The sequence below is a fragment of the Zonotrichia albicollis genome, chromosome Z, assembly GCF_047830755.1.
Source record: "Zonotrichia albicollis isolate bZonAlb1 chromosome Z, bZonAlb1.hap1, whole genome shotgun sequence".
In the NCBI taxonomy this organism is placed as follows: domain Eukaryota; kingdom Metazoa; phylum Chordata; class Aves; order Passeriformes; family Passerellidae; genus Zonotrichia; species Zonotrichia albicollis.
In genome coordinates, this window is record NC_133860.1 from 80,030,046 (window position 1) to 80,046,215 (window position 16,170).

The 16,170-nt window shown below is 39.9% G+C and overlaps 1 protein-coding gene across 3 annotated transcripts in view; it reads right to left on the reverse strand.

Moving 5' to 3' along the window:
* FBN2 (fibrillin 2) overlaps window positions 1–16,170 on the reverse strand; it is a 125,298-nt gene that overhangs the window by 52,511 nt on the left and 56,617 nt on the right. For all 3 annotated transcript variants that reach the window (XR_012578114.1, XM_074532817.1, XM_074532816.1), the window contains exons 18-23: window positions 15,181–15,306; window positions 12,376–12,501; window positions 7,249–7,368; window positions 3,708–3,845; window positions 2,339–2,389; window positions 558–683 (exon numbers count right to left, since the gene is read on the reverse strand). Coding sequence is in view for 2 of the 3 variants with exons in the window: in XM_074532817.1 (XP_074388918.1) it covers window positions 558–683; window positions 2,339–2,389; window positions 3,708–3,845; window positions 7,249–7,368; window positions 12,376–12,501; window positions 15,181–15,306 (687 nt within the window). In the remaining variant the exon portion in view is untranslated. The remainder of the gene's footprint in view (window positions 1–557; window positions 684–2,338; window positions 2,390–3,707; window positions 3,846–7,248; window positions 7,369–12,375; window positions 12,502–15,180; window positions 15,307–16,170) is intronic.

Below are 16,170 nucleotides of genomic sequence, written 5' to 3' on the forward strand. Positions count from 1 at the left end.
AGTGCAGTGAATACAGATTAAAACCAAAAAACCTGACTGTTGTTAGGCTTACTGTAACACCAGGAAAATACAATAAGGTTTCCAGAAAAGTTAATTATGCTTATTATACTCCAGGGTCCATCCCATTAGCAGCAAAGCAGTTCAAACAGAAGACAAATCAACAAAGTGTGCAGGCAAAATCTTGTACTTGTGTACCCAAATGTCAGGAAAAGAACCACACACTGGCCTGTGCACTGAAAAAAAAAGACTAATTTGCACCAGCATATTTGTGCTCACCATCCATCACCCAGGACACCGCTGCTCCCGAACAGGAGTCCGAGCAGGGACAGCACTTTAGCACAGCCTACTGACTGCACTGAGGGCAAAACAAGCCTCAAAACAAACTCAACCCTCGAAGGAATCAACAGCTTTTCTCTGAACTGGCACAGATATTCGACATCTAAGCAGGCACGTCATCTGGGATAATCCAGAAACAAACCAGGCTTTCTTTCCAGCCCCTTGCAGAAGGGTTTTGGAGGACTGTGGGACACAGCCGAGAGAGTGGGGTGTGCTCTTACCTAAGCACACCCGGCCGGTGCCGTCCAGGGTGAGCCCCTCGGGGCACTCGCAGCGGAAGGAGCCTCTGCTGTTGATGCACCGCCCATTGGGACAAACCCCCGGGAACACCTCGCACTCGTTCACGTCTGCCGGGGACACAAAGGGTTCGGTTACCGGCACGCTCCGGGGACAGAGCTTCAGCTTCATGGAGAATTTTAGGTGACAGGAAAGAAATGACACAGTGAATCCCCTTTCATCACATTTTCAAATGCGGGGGGAAAGTGACATATTGAGTGTGATATGTGGTGTGAGGTAATTCATGCTTATATGAAATATGTATAACACAAAACTGTAAACAAAAATCCAAAAGCCTGAGACCACTGACACACAGACTGCCACAGCGAAATTGTCAAACTCCAGATGGCAGCAAGGAAAGAAAGCCTAATTAGCAAGGAAAAGGACGTGGCCAGTGCAGTGATGAGCCTTTCCAGGGATTATGGGGAACACTCCAAGAGCAATGAACACTTGATAAATATCTTCAGCCAAGAGAACCAGAGTCTCAGGAACACACATCTGAATACCGGGGTCCCATAACTCGATCAAGCACCAGCCACCTCCCAGAAACAGCATTGTCCAGCCCTGCATGGTGTGGAAGTCCATCCGGAAATCCTTCAGTTTTTGCCTCACAATTGTCATGAGAAAAGGACCACCGAAGGGTTAAAAACTGTTGAGCCAGTTGGGAAAGAAAGTCTCATGCGTATTTAGTGTGTTTACAGATGGTGTCTGCAGAACATGCCATGCTGTATCGATGGGGCATGCTGCCCTGTTCTGAACTATGGAACCGGACTTTCTTCCAAACTTCAGGCCTGGCTGGACTGAGCTCTGGGGTGGCTTCCCCCCCCGCTCCAAGAGAAGACCCCTCTTGCCTGTCTTCAACCACAGTGACGGACCAACAGAGATGCTAATCCCCTCATCAAAGAACCAAGAACCCCTCTGGCACCCTACTGGCACCCCCATGGCACCCCCCTAGCCACCTCCTTCCAAAGGCTGGGACTGTACCCCCTCCCAACTCAGGGAAGGGGGAGAACCTGCCCAGAGTAAACGTACCTGGGAGCATTCGGCCATGAAAACAATGGAATAATCTATCCTTTTCCCCTCCATGGAAACCTAATTTCAGCCACCCTTCCCCCAACCAAGAACAGTATATCTGGGGTTCGGTTCGACTGCCTCTCTGAGAAGCTCCCCAAGACGTGTACCAGCGAGCATCGGCGGCGGGACCCCGAAGGCATCACGTTTTGGTAGCTATACCCCATTCCCTAACCTTCTTTCCTCCCTTTTTCCCTTGTCCTACCCTTCTCTTCCCTGGATCCTCTAACCTAACGCATATTTAGCTGTGGTTACCATCAATAAATTGCCTCTTGTTGATTTGTTACTGCAAAACCCCTGTGCCTATGTTGGTTATTTTTGCACCCAAAAATCATTCATCACCCGTTCATTTCGGGCGGACCTTCACACATGGAGAAAAGAGACTCCATGCATATGCGGGGTGACAAAAGAAATCACCTCTGCCTCAGGCAGAAAAAACTGTATACAACAGCAAAACTGTATACAATAGCATTTGTGAACAGAGAGATATCTGGTGTGATAGAGGTTGGATCAGGGTTCACCCGGCATCACTGTCTCTGACTGTGGCTATTGAGGACTGCATTTTCAGTCGTGAATATAAAATCTTTTGTTATTATTATTAATTCGGCTTTTTCATTTATTACATATAACATTGAGTAAGAAGCAAAAACTTCACCTTCACAGGTAACACCCTTCACTCTGGCAAATCCTCTTGAGCAAGCTGTGTCTGGAATCAAGCCAGAGAGATATTGTTACTGCTTCAGAGTGACAGGAAGGCAGGAGCAGAAAATTTAAAAATGCATGTATCTTCAAAATTTGCTAATAATTTCACTCTGTAAGGTGGGGAATGCTCTAGCCTCAATAAAGAAAAGTATTGACTCATATTTAAACTACTGACTCGTGTTTAAACTAAGTGAATAGTTGAGGAAATTAATCTTAGACTGTTACTTTTTCATGTGCTTTCCTTACTGAAATGATCAGCACCTAATCAGATTCAGTCCCTGCACTGACATGTAGCTGAAAGGTAAAATTCCTTCAAGAGGCCTTAAGATTTAAAACTGTAGTCATGTCAATTATCAGGTTTTTTTCCCCCACCAAAGCTTAATAATGGATCTGAGCAATGAGCTTACTTGAGGAGATACATGTAAAATGTAGCATCACATAATGATTTCAGAGCTTGCTGCAATTTACTTAGTTGCAGAATAGGAAATTCAGAGCCCAAACTCACCCAATCTGAACACATTATCTGTCTAGATTAATTAGATTTTGATCAGTTTTACCAGTCTAACCTGACCATCTGCTCCCTGAAGTCCAAAGGAATATCTTTGCTGCACTGCACAGTTAAGAGCTCTGCTGGATGCTGCTTGCACTCTGCTTGTTAGGGGGGATACATGTGCCCACAGTTACTGTTCCAATTAAAAATGAGAAGCTAAAACATCTTGACACCAGTTCAGCTGCCAGTGGCACTTTTCCAACCTTAAGGGATCAGTATTTCTGCCATAAACTAGAGTACAGTGAGCATTGCTGCTCCCAGCTTCTGTAAGTAGCCCTGAAATCTAATAGCAGCACTATTTCTGCAGTCAATAATGGTACACAAGCTACACGTTTGAAAAGAGCAGGGAAAAAAGTGTTAACAGCCCACATCATAAAAATGAATTTTGCCAGATATTTCACTTTACTGTTTTAGTCCTTTATCTCCCTATCCCAGTCAATACATAGTCCTTGTGGAGATGAAACATATTGTAGCCATTAAGAGGTCTATTCACATGTTATTTCCTGGTATTTCAAAGTTATTAGAATGATCCCTGATGGTGCAGATTACAAGTCTAAAACAGATAACTTCTAAAGAAGACAACTTCTTGTCTTAGGTTTTTGCGATGGGAGCTGGTTTTGGTGCTTTTTGTTTAGTTTAGTTGGTTGGTTTTTTTTGTTTTGTTTGTTGGGGGTGTTTTTCTGTTTGGGGTTTTTTTATACAGAGATACAATAAGAATCTACTAATGATACTTATTCCCTTCTCCCTAAAGATGCAGGATGGTGGAGCATACCCAGTTCACAGCGTTCACATGGGCTGCCCCAGGCTGCTCCCAAGGTGGCACAGCACTCAGATTTCAGCGTGGCACCATTGATGTTGACTTCACAGTGGCTGTCTCGGACAGTAAGCCAACAAGTCCCCTTCAGGCTGTCTGCAGCAGAACAGAAAGCAAAAACAACACAGAATTGTCGCAGCCAGAAGAGCTGGCATGCCACACCAGCAGGCAGAGTACCAAGGGAGCACAGGCTCTCTTTAAAAAGAAAAAACTTTCATTAGAGTGATTTTGTACACAGATTAGTTTAGATAAATAGTGCTATTTATCTAAACTAAATGTTTTCTTTTAGTGTAAAGGGACAGCACTATCACTGAAAGTGACCAACAAACCACAGTGCCTGAGGCATTTTACAATCCAGGTCCCACAGCTGGCAGAGGTCTTGCAGATACTGCAGTGGTTTTGTTAATTTCCTTCAGCTAATGGCTGATCCATACAAAATATACAAAAGCAGAGATCCCAACGTGGAACTCTCTTGCCTGGGTGTCTGCCTGAACCCTTTCTGAAATGCAGGTGTTCTTGTCTGTCTTGAAGGGAAGCCTTCCAGGTTGTAAGGAAGTTTCAAAATAAAATAAAACCACAGTGGGTAGGAGTGTTCTGTACTATTTTAGGGGTCTGGTTCTGCTGCTGCATTAGCTACACTTTGGAAAGTCAGTCAGATCTCAAATCAGGCACATACTTTGTAAGTTTTACCTTCAACGCCTTCACACTTCCCCACCTTACCAAGGTTACCCTCAAATGGTACAACGTTTATTGGGACAGGTAATTCTGTCTTAAGGATAGGTGATCAGACAGCAAAAGCAGCCTGTAAGGTCAGACCTAAAATGGAAGCTCAGCTTGGGCAGGGTTTAGAAGTAGGTGCATACTCAAGAGTTCAAAGTGACCCAGAAAAATTTAGTTTGATCAATAATGAAAGGAAAATGGGATTTGGCTTCAAGATTTACATGCATTGTATGTGCAAAAAGCCAGACATTTTACCAATACCTCATGGTCAGGAACAACTTGCTCAAAACAAAATCATCCCAACTTATTTTCTTCCAAACAGCTTCACATTTTCTACCAAGTTGTCATATTAAAAATGATGCAGACCACAAGGAGCACGACTTCTCTTAGGTTGAAGCAACAGGAAAAAAACATCACCCAATAATGTGAGTGAAATCAGCCCTAGAAATTGGGCAGGGTATTTCATTAACAGCTAAGTGTAAAATAGTTGTATTATTTAAGTTAACATTGGTCTCAAACATGTGGGACTGAGCTCCACACCTGAACAAGTGCATAAATACAGAGCTCAACATTATTTCCTTTTACTTGCCAACTTGCCTTTATAGGAGTGAAAAATCAATACCAGTATCTCAGAAATTATTTATATTCTACAAATTAGCAGGTGCTTCTGCTCACACCAGCTGCATCCACACTATCCTGCCAAAGTCTGCTTGTCTTATCCTTTTCAGGCTATTCCTTTATTTTGCATCATCTCTTTTGTCCGGACAAAAATCTTTTGTGAAAGAGTTATTATCCAACATCAAAGCATTCCTTCTGCTGCTCTTATCTCTTTGATTCTGACTTGAAGAAGAATATATGCATAATACAGGCAGATGGCATCCTACTTATTGTGCACTGTATGAACTTCAAAAATCTTAACTAAAATATGTGCAAAAAGCATGTAAAAGTGTGTATTTCAAAAAGCACAAATGGCTGTATCTGAGTTATGGGCAATTCCCAAAATAGCAGTGAAACACTTGTATACTTCAAATATGCTTCAAAAACATATTTTTTTTGCCTCCATGAGCATGGTCTTAATATTGCAAAAGCTGCCCATGGGCAAGCAAAGTATGTCAATATCATTGCTTGAAGTTTTTATTGCAACTGCTGAACTTACAGCCCTCATTTGCTGAAGGCTTGAGTTTAAATCTGAGTGCAAATCACTGTAATTTGAGCAATGGATTTTTCTCTATCTGCCCAGGAAAGCTCACAGAAAGAGACAAATGGCTCACATCTATGCTGCATAATGTGGTACTGATTCTGGTTCCGACAGGAGAGCAAATTTGAAAATAAAAAAATAAACCTGTCAGAATCGGACATTATGTTATTTTGATCAGTCCTGTGCAGAACACAAAAAATCCTAAACTTCAATATTATTTTAGCCCTTCATTTATATTTAGGAATAAGGTATCTGTTGCTACAGCAGTGCTTGACAGAAGCAATCAGCTAAAAAAAATCAGGACAAATATATTCAAGTTTTTCCTCTACAGGGGTAATGGAGGAAAATCAGCTTGAGATTTAAAATGGCATATATTTGATAAGAACACTTTTAAGTTTTTCCACACAGTAAGTCATCTGTAATCTCCAGCCCCTCACTCATTTTTCAGTAACCCAGCCTGCCCTCCTCTCATTGCTTCCAATGCCAATGAAATTTTGGCCAAGGTGGAAAAACTGAGCTCTAGCAGCAAAAATCTGTATGCCTTGCACCAGCTCTACTTCTGACCCTTCTGTCTTAACATATTCACACTTTTAGTGAAAAAACATGGTTCCTGAGACTGTTTTTGTTAACATGAAAAACTAATGATTGGGCTCACAGTGTGTAGCTGGATCCTGTTCTTCAGTTTTTATCTGACTACTCAGCTAATTTTTTTGTTTATATTTTATGTTATTTGTCACTGCTTTTCAGGCCACATGGGACCTCGTACTGTAAACAATCAAAAAAAACCATTTGCAAAGTAAATCCAGAACATGGTTATAATTGAGCTCCTTGTGAACATGTGGCCCCTTTGGATGCAAGAACACAAGATTATAAATAAGAGGTACAACAGGCATATGTTAGCATGGTTATATCAAGAAATTAGCACAACATGAAAATTAGAAAAACAATAATAAACCTCACCAGCCAGTACGCTACAAGGAAATGTAAGGGAAAGCTTAGGCACAAAAGTAACATTCACTTAAAAAACACATTAAGGCATGGAAGAATACCATAAATAATTAGGAGTTGAGTCTTTGCATTCATTTTTTCTCCTTAAGAAAATCCTGACAAGAAAATTTGAATGAAAAATGCCAAACAAATACATATGAAAACAAAAGTAACATTTAAGATTAGCATCACCCACTTATTAATGACCATTTACTAGCTGGAGCAGCACACATATCTTACAATAATTTCAGTTATGCTACACAAATTATATGAAACAATGGCAGCTTATAAACACCTGCAAAGTACAGCAGAATACAACCCTTTTGAATTTTCTTAGAAAGCCAAGGAAAAAAAAAAACCACTAATGAATGGCTTTCAAAGACAATGGCAACAACATCCTGCAGACAACTGTTGCTGCTTACTCCAATAAAACCTCTGCAGCATTCTGCTTTTTTTCCAAAAGAATCCTCAAAGGACACTAACATTTTTAGATACATGTAGAATATGTATCTATATATATAAATTTTAAAAAATTTATATTTTTATACATATTTTTTTCAATAAAAAGGGAAAATGAAAGGAGGAAACACCCACCAATACAAATCAGTCCTGTAGGGTCCAACTTGCTGCCAGATGAACATTCACAGTGGAACGACCCAAGGTTGTTCCTGCAGGCTCCATTGACACATGGGCTGCTTTCACATTCGTTTATATCTGTAATCCAGAAACAAAAGGCATTATTAGGACTAAAGAGTGCCTCTGGGAAGTATTCCATGGTAATTTATATTCTCTAAATGCTATTGTGAGGGACCAAGACTGCCTGAAGTGTTTGTTCCTCCTCTCCTCCCAGGAGTTTTGTATCAAGAGATACAGGGACAGACAGGTAGGCTGTATTTTGAAGTACCGATATTTTGGAGGTGTTTATTAAAGGGCCCTTTTCTACAAGGACAATTAATTTCCAACAGCATGGGTCATAAAGTTCTCCAGCATCAATTACAACTGTCCCGTGAGAAAACACAACTCTTTGTTCACAGAATGCAAATGCATTCCCAGCCACACCATGCAGAGAACAAACAAAGCCCTCATTGTTTCTGCCATTTATGGCCCCATGAGAAGAATTAAGAAAACCCTGTCAGAAGCAAAAGATCGCAATGCTGGGTGCAATTCTCCAGTTATGGAAACGCCGGAGAAACAGCAGTTGCAATTGGAATACTGTAAATGGTACTGCTCTTTAGCCCCAAAATCCTGTTTATCATCCCTGTGAGGTTTTTCAGCTTGTTCACATGCAAGAATAGGACCCCTGCAGACAGCATTATTTGCTGATGTTTTTCTTTTAAGTGGAATCAGTTTTAAGGTTGAAGCAATACACATTCTCTCCAAGAAGACTGTTGATGCATATCCACCATTTCCCTCTCAACTCAACTAATCTGATTTTTTTTGTGTGCATCCTGAATCAAGCTGTGCATTCTAATCCAACCAGTTCCCTTTGGCAGGCTTGAAGTTAAAAATGTTTAGTGCTTGCTTATATTTGCTAGCAGTGCTTCAGCAATATCTTGTGATATCTATAAATTAAACCATCTTAATTTAAATTAATTACAACCTAATGTAGTATCTAACTAAGCACTAGAGATATTAGCAGCATGAAAAGATCATTTTCAAGACAAACTGAAATGCCCTCTGTATTTTTTTAAAGTTTTCTAAGAGATACAATTTGCTATTTTGTTATGATGCATCAAGCCTTCCTTTCACCAGAGACGTGCATGGTGAAGGAAGCAACAGGTATTTAAACATATATAATAATATTAATGTATTAATTTAAAAAAAAAAAAAAACAACAGTAAGCAAGAAAGAGAGATAAAAATGCCCAGAATCAGTACTTTGGAAACTGTGATATCTCTTTTCATGCCAAAAGCAAGCACTTAATTTAAAAGCCAGCTTTCACATATCTTTTACTTAATGGACTTATCTACAAAGAGCAAACAGGACTTGGCTTTGGCTGTCACCAACTTTCTGATCAACAACAGAGCTTTATGTTTCTGAAGCCTGATTCTGAACTGTGGACTGCCCATTTTCCAGATTAATCATACACAGATACAGGGATGTAAGATCTAAGAGGCTTTATCAGGTCAGGACAATGTGCCTCATTGTTAATTCTGACAGACAAAGCTCCAAGTCCCTATGCATCCAAGCCGGCAATTTGGAGTCCTCACCAGCAATTATCTGCTCTGCACCAAGGCCTTCTCCTCCCTGTGGATACATTTTATATTCTATTACCTCAATTTTTAGTACCCAGGAATGCTCCCTGCCTCTTTCTGGCTTCCCCCAGCCAGCAATACCTGCTGATGGAGAGTGTTCTCTGCTGCTTTTGCAGAGAAACCAAAGTGGTTCTGAAAATCATAAATCACTCTGACTCAGGGAAAAAAAAGCAATCTTAAGTCAAATAATCTTCTGAATATAAATGCTCTGGGACATAGACACTTTTGCTCCCTCTCCCTCAGCCATCTTGCTTTCAGAAGTTTGTCTAGCTTTAAAAAAAAGTGAGAAAAAACTGAAAAGACAGGACAAACTAACAAAACAGAAGTGATGTATTTTCCATCCAAACAATCACAAGTGTTACTCCCTTCTTTAAATAAGTTGCAACTGGAGAGAAATTTCCATGAGGGACCAGGCATCATCTGTGAAGGTACTTAAAGCTGAAAGTGGGTGATTTTCATGGGAAATGTCACACTGCTTTAAGAGCTTCAGCTGCCCTCACACAGAGTTTTGCACAGACACAGCCAATGTGCAAGACAAAGTGAAAAGCAGACAGGTGTCACTGTCCAAATCATCACTTCAAGAAGATACATGAAAGTTAAACTGCTTCACATTTATGGGAGTAATATGAGGTCATCATGCCTACCTTTGATTTTCCCTGGCATTAAGCAAGGCGGGATTACAACCAATTTTCTTCTAAGAAAAGACATCTTTTTGTTTCAAATTTTTAGAGTTTAAATGAAAATCTGACAAAAATAATTGAGGGCCACACCTGGAAGCCAATGTCCCTGAAACTACCACCAAAGAAGGGAGTAAGTGGAGATGGAGAGACAAAAACCTTTCATCACCTTTTGAAGAGGAGAGTCAGCTCTCTTGGCTTCATGGGCCATGCTCCAGGCCTTTCTGTATTTGATATACTTTAGCACTATGCTAAGTAAGAAGAAAAAAAAAGAAACAAAACCCCAAGCCAAATAAATTTCGATAGCAATAGGCTGAGAACAGTGCATTGACTACATCCCAAAAGTGCCATCCAGGAAAGAAAAATAAAATTAAAAGATGATATTAAGTGCACTGCTGAATCAAGTGAAAAAGTATACCATGCACAATGTAAACAGACTCCGAAAATTGTTTCCCTACAGCTTCTCATGATAATACTAAATGGTAATTTTTAATTTTTTAAAATTTGAGCAAGCAACAAACCAAATGGATTTTAACACTATTTTGTATGGTAAAATAAAGCCTGCTATGTATGAAGATATTTATTGAGGTGTGTTTTAAATTTTTTTTCTCTTAAGTGAAGTGAGTGTACATTGTAAACGTCAGAGAAAGAAAAGCTGAAACAGTCCACTGTACATTCCTGGAAATGGACTTCAAAGCACATCTGGTTTACATTTAACTAGTTATGTCACTGGAAACACAAACTAAACCATGGAGCTTGTCATAAAAATCTCAACTTTCACAGACTCTGGTGGCTCAAACAAATCTCCTACTCCGTGCAACAAACTGATAAAAAATTTCAATTGAACTACAAAGAAAACAAGAGTTTTGTTGTTTCTTCTGAGTTGCTGATGAGATTTATATTAACAATTTCTTGGTGACTAATAAGCATCAGAGCATTTTCAGTGCTCAACACAGAGCTCCTGACTACAGCAGGTTTTTACAGCCAGTGAACTTACAACTCCAAAACGAATTATGAGAAACAGGATTTGGGCAGAAAGAGAGTAATTTCTTTCTCTGCTGCCAACCCAGCATTACTACTGCCTAGCCAACGTGAGTAAAAATGCAACATTTAATATTTTTACAGACACTTTTACACAAAACCCTTCCTGACCAGCTCTTTTACCTCATTGGCTAAATTTAGACATCAATCTAAGGACAAGACTCAAGATGTATTAGCAATAATAGTACCATTACCATTAAGAAATAAATCCAAGTTTACTGTTTGAAAATGCAGATACGTTTTATTTCAACAGGACTGGACTGGCTGGGCTGTCTGCATTCTGGCTTCTCACCCACCCAGCTTTAGGTCAGTGTTTTATGCTCTGAAGTTCTTGGTAGGGAGCACCTCCCCTCACCACACCACACCAGTTTCTCTGTCTGGAAGATTCCTCAAGAAACACGTGCATTAAGGCCACACAGTACACTGTTTTCACAGACAGAAATCTTGCAGTGCACAGACACGAATCACAGAGAGAAACCCTGCAGAATAAATTCCTGAGCACTGTGGGCAGGTAGGCACTGAGACAGCTTGGCACAGAAAGTGCTGTAAATCCACGAGGGCTGGCACAAGAAAAGCCCCACTCTGAACAAGTGGTACCAATCTGTAACATGCAAAAAGAGCCAGAACTGACTTCTAAAGGTGTCCTCTGAAACCCACATGTATTAAAATATAAAGGAATGTAATTTCTTTTGCATAGAAGGGGTGAAGACATTTTGTATGGAACATGTGAATGATTTTATACTGCCAGAATTTAAAACCTTGCCACTTTCCTTTCTATGTGTTTCCTCAGCTGTATGGCAGTAACTTCTACCTGATCAATAATAATGAGCTGAGGACAGTAAAATCTTCCACCACTTTAGAAAAATCTGGAGGATTACACTGGTTCACATAACAACTGTTTTGCAACAAAGAATTACAGCTTCCTCATCACTCAAAGAAATGCAAAACCATTTACTATAAAAACTTCCTAATGATTACAAATACTGAGATTTACTGTGGAACTAAACAAAAAATAAAGGAGAAGACCAGAAAAATTGTTCAACTCCTAATACTAATTAAGAGTTAGCACATAAACGAACACTTCCAATTTTACTTTTTTTGGTACAGTTTTACATGTATTCCTTTTAGTAACTAAAATTGCTCATTAGTTTCTGCTATACGACATTTTTGCTGCTTTAACCTCTGTAGTAATGTATTAACTAGCATTAAAGTACTAATTAACATTAATAGCAATATTACTATTTAGAAAGATTATTTTTAAATATTACTATTTATAAATATTACTATTTATAAATATTTCTATTTATGAAGAAAGCAATTTTGATTATACAAAAAAATGAAGGACAGTTTTAGTATTACTGGGCAGTAATACCCAGGTCCTGGAATGTATCACAGATAATAGGATTGATCTAGAATTAAATATCACCCAGGATGAAAGGGAGAGAAGAAGGGAGAAAAGAAAAAGGAGACTGTGCGATCAAGACAAATGCACTTCCCTAAATGGCAGATGTGGTGCTCCTGCTATGTGATCAAAGGCAACCACGTATTGTAGGTTTAAAATGTTGTAGCTAAGCAAAGGAAAACATTATCGCATCAAATTAAATTATTACTTTGAAAGAAGAATGTGAAAATTTATGCAACATCACAGCTCTCTCTTTTCCTCTGGTACCTGCCACCGCTCGGGTGCCGGTTTCGCTGTGCCGTGGCAGAATGCACAGCAGGAGTGACGGGAGGTGCAGGCTGCTCACCTTCACAGGTGTCCGTCTCGGCGCTGAACAGGTAGCCCCGGGGGCAGGAGCAGCTGTAGCTGCCCGGGGTGTTGCGGCACAGCCCGTTGTCACACAGCAGCCCGTTCACAGAGCACTCGTCAATGTCTGCAGGAACACACACACCCCATCACCGAGAGTGACAGCTCTCACCTGCAAAGCTCTCACTCACTTTCAGGTTTCTGCTGCAAAGATTTCTGTTCTGCCTTTAAAGTTGTTTTGTTCTTTCCACTGGCCAACACAAAAATTAGTTCACAGTTAGGTTTAAAAGAATAATTGTGTTTTCCTGCAATGACCCTATTCATTTGAGTTTGGTCAATGACCTTGGTCAAATGACAATGATCTTTGTCATTTCTATGACCACACCATATAAACTAATGGAGGTTTATTTGCTCTGAAAACGGTATTTTAATTATTTCTTTTATTTAAGCACAGAAACAGCAGTGTGTTAATTACTGTTCTGTCACAGACATCTTTTATGAAAAATCCTTTCCTTAGGATTGTTCCTTCTGAGAAGCTGAGAGGCCTCAGGAACAAAATGCAAACATTGATTATCTGCTGCTGTGGAATGCAACAGGTGCATCTGTGATTGGTCTCATGTGGTTGTTTCTAATTAATGGCCAATCACAGTCAGCTGTGTGAGCTACAAACCTTTGTTATCATTCTTGGCTATTCTATTCTTAGCTAGCCTTCTGATGAAATCCTTTCTTCTATTCTTTTAGTATGGTTTTAATGTAATATATATATCCTAAAATAATAAATCAGCCTTCTGAAACATGGAGTCAGATCCTCATCTCTTCCCCCCATCCTAAGACCCCTGCAAACACTGTCACTCTGTTCTAACTCTCTTTTACAGGCCAAAATTGTTTTTGTTATCAATGAAGTGGATTAAAATCTGTCCAGTATGGTTCATGCATGGCAGCCATCGCAAGAGTACACATACACCTCCCCTCCAGAGGAACACTGAATTTAAAAAAAACAAGATTAAGACCAGGATATCAAGTACATTGACTAGGTATAGTAACATAATTCCCTGAACTCCCTTTAAACTAACTGAAAATAATTCTAATAAAATGTAACGTGTCTTCCTCACTGCCCTACTACTTATTCTATGAAAGAAGAAAAAATAATTTTAAGCCTCTTCCTTTAATGGCCATCACATGTCAAAATAACCTATGTTTATAAAGAATATTGATAAGTCAGGATAAACATGACATTTTATCCTGCTTCAGGTTGTCTCCTCCTTGTTAACTGCTTGATTTCCCAAATCTAATACTGCAACTGAAGTCTAACATCAAACAGAGTTTAGAAGAAAAGTGAGAATGCAATGTAACTACAATCTGGTGAATTTTGGTTTCCCCAACCTCTTCAGATTTTCCAAGGTGTGCTTATTCCTGTAGGATTCAGACAACAAAGCCTAAATTTCCCCAGATGATGAATCCAAGATTTAAGTCTGGCAGCCATAAATTTAAAAAAAAGCTCTTCTTTTCTAACCTGTCCTTAATTCAACTTCATCTGATTTCAACCAAGGAAAGGGGACAAATTTGTAAACTGACATTTTCAAGAGCGTTTCTGAGCTTGTTGTCATACAATGCTTTAGCCCAAACTGTGCAGTGTGATGAATGCATTATTTCATTAGAATCTCACAGAATAACTTCAGATTTGGACTGTAATCCGTTGGGATAAGCTCTGTAAAAACACTGAACAACGCAGCTCATGCTTCAAACCCACTCAGACCTGACAAAAATTCTGTCTGCATTCTGACTGATGACCATTTTTATTTCCTGGCATCTCATAAATTGTGCCATTAATTATAATCCTTCAACTTTTTATCTGAGTGTTCACACTTAAATTCTTTTATGGAAAAATTCTATCCAAGAATAAACACATCCTCACATTCAGTCAGCTTTATCTTTAATTTAAGTAAATACATAGATTATACTAGCACTTACGTAATCCCAAGAGTAACTAGCTAAATAAAACCCCTTCCAATAAAATCTACTTGGAGAATGAATACATGAAGAATTTTAAAAATAAAAACACCAGTGCTTTTCCTGCCAGAAGGTCATATTTAGGGCTTTAGGAAGTGACTAGATGTAAAGTTCCTTTATTCAAGCAGATGAAAGGAGACACTTTCTTTACTTTGTACTTCCTTTGCATCACCAGGAAGGAATGTTTGATATGAAAACTATACTGCAGCTATAGACCAGGTTTTCCCCAGCAAAACTGGAGTTTTGCCAGCAGACAGGTCAGTAAATCTTTAAGTGCAGAGAACAATAATTTACCAAAATAAACACAGTACTTAAGGACAATACTTTGGACATCTGATGGCTCCTGAGAGATTTCTGTTAGCTTTTAGTTTAAACAAATTTCGCCTTTCTGCTTAAAATTACAAGGCTATAAGCAACATGATTGTACAACACACTTGTGGTGTAACACACTTTTTCTGGATGTAAGAATTTCCAAAAGAAAAAAACAAAAACCCACTGGATTTCATGTATGGTCATGAATAGTAAAATTAGTTAGATGGAGAGTGAAACCTGCAATGTTACCTACCAAACAGCAACACAGTAAAATACACAGTATACAAAAATACACAGTAAGAATAAAAATTATGCAGAGATTGAGAAAAGCACCATTCCAAGTTTTTTGCATTTTTATTGAAGCTTGAAGAAGCAGATGCCTTGCAACCTACATCCTGTCAGGTCAAACCAGCATCAACGAAATGATAAATAATTAATCCACAAAAAAAAAAAAAAAAAAAAAAAAAAACCAACCAAAACTTACCCACACAATTGGTTCCAGCAGGATCAGGCTGGTAGCCACTGTTGCAGTTACAACGATAGCTGCCACGCAGGTTTTCACAAATCCCATTGGAGCAAATATCAGGATCCAAAGCACACTCATTAATATCTGCATCAGCACAGCAACACAGGACAGTCAGGCACGGCCAGGTATCACAAACCTGCTCCTGTGAGAGGTGTGGGCAACACCTGACTCCCTGCCTGCTGGGGCTCCCAGTCAGAGCCAAGGCACAGCACAGGTGCAGCCCAAAGGCTGAAAGAGGTGATTATTCTCCTTTATTTGACACTAGAGGGCCAAACCTGGACCACTGCCCCCAGTTTTGGGCCACTTTACATGGGCCCACTCCTCAAGCCTCCCGTGCACCTGTAGAAGCCTGTCGTACTCTTGGTACTGTTTGCTAAACTCAGCCCCAGAGTGCTCTAGCTTTCCCAGTCCCATGCCTACACATCTGGGCAGCTTTCCTCTGCTCCTCACAGCATTCCTCCCTGGCTCCACTGACACTGCACTTCCTTCTCACACTTCAGTCTGAACCTTATGCAGCCATGCTGGTCTTTCCCTTCTTTGCCTGATTTCTTACGTGCGAACAGAGAGCTCTTGCAATCTCATGAAAACATCCTCAAAGCTCTGTTCAGTTCCTATAACACTGAGTTTCCAGGGAATCCCATTCACTGATGCCTTAAGCAACTGGAAGTTCATGCTCATGAAATTCTGGGTGCTTTCTTTACTCTCCACCTGACCCACACCCCTCAACTCAGCATGAGTTCCAACAGGGCATGACCAATGCAGTTCAGGCTGCCACCAGTATGGACATCACTAATTAATTCATTACCCATTATTTCATCTGTGCTGATAATCACAGGTGCAGTAGTGCCTCTGCTCTGTTTAAGCTATCACCTGGATTAAGAAATTTTCCCCTCAGAGTGCTCCAAGTGTCTCCTGGACTACACTCAGCTCATGTCAGTGTGGCTAAAT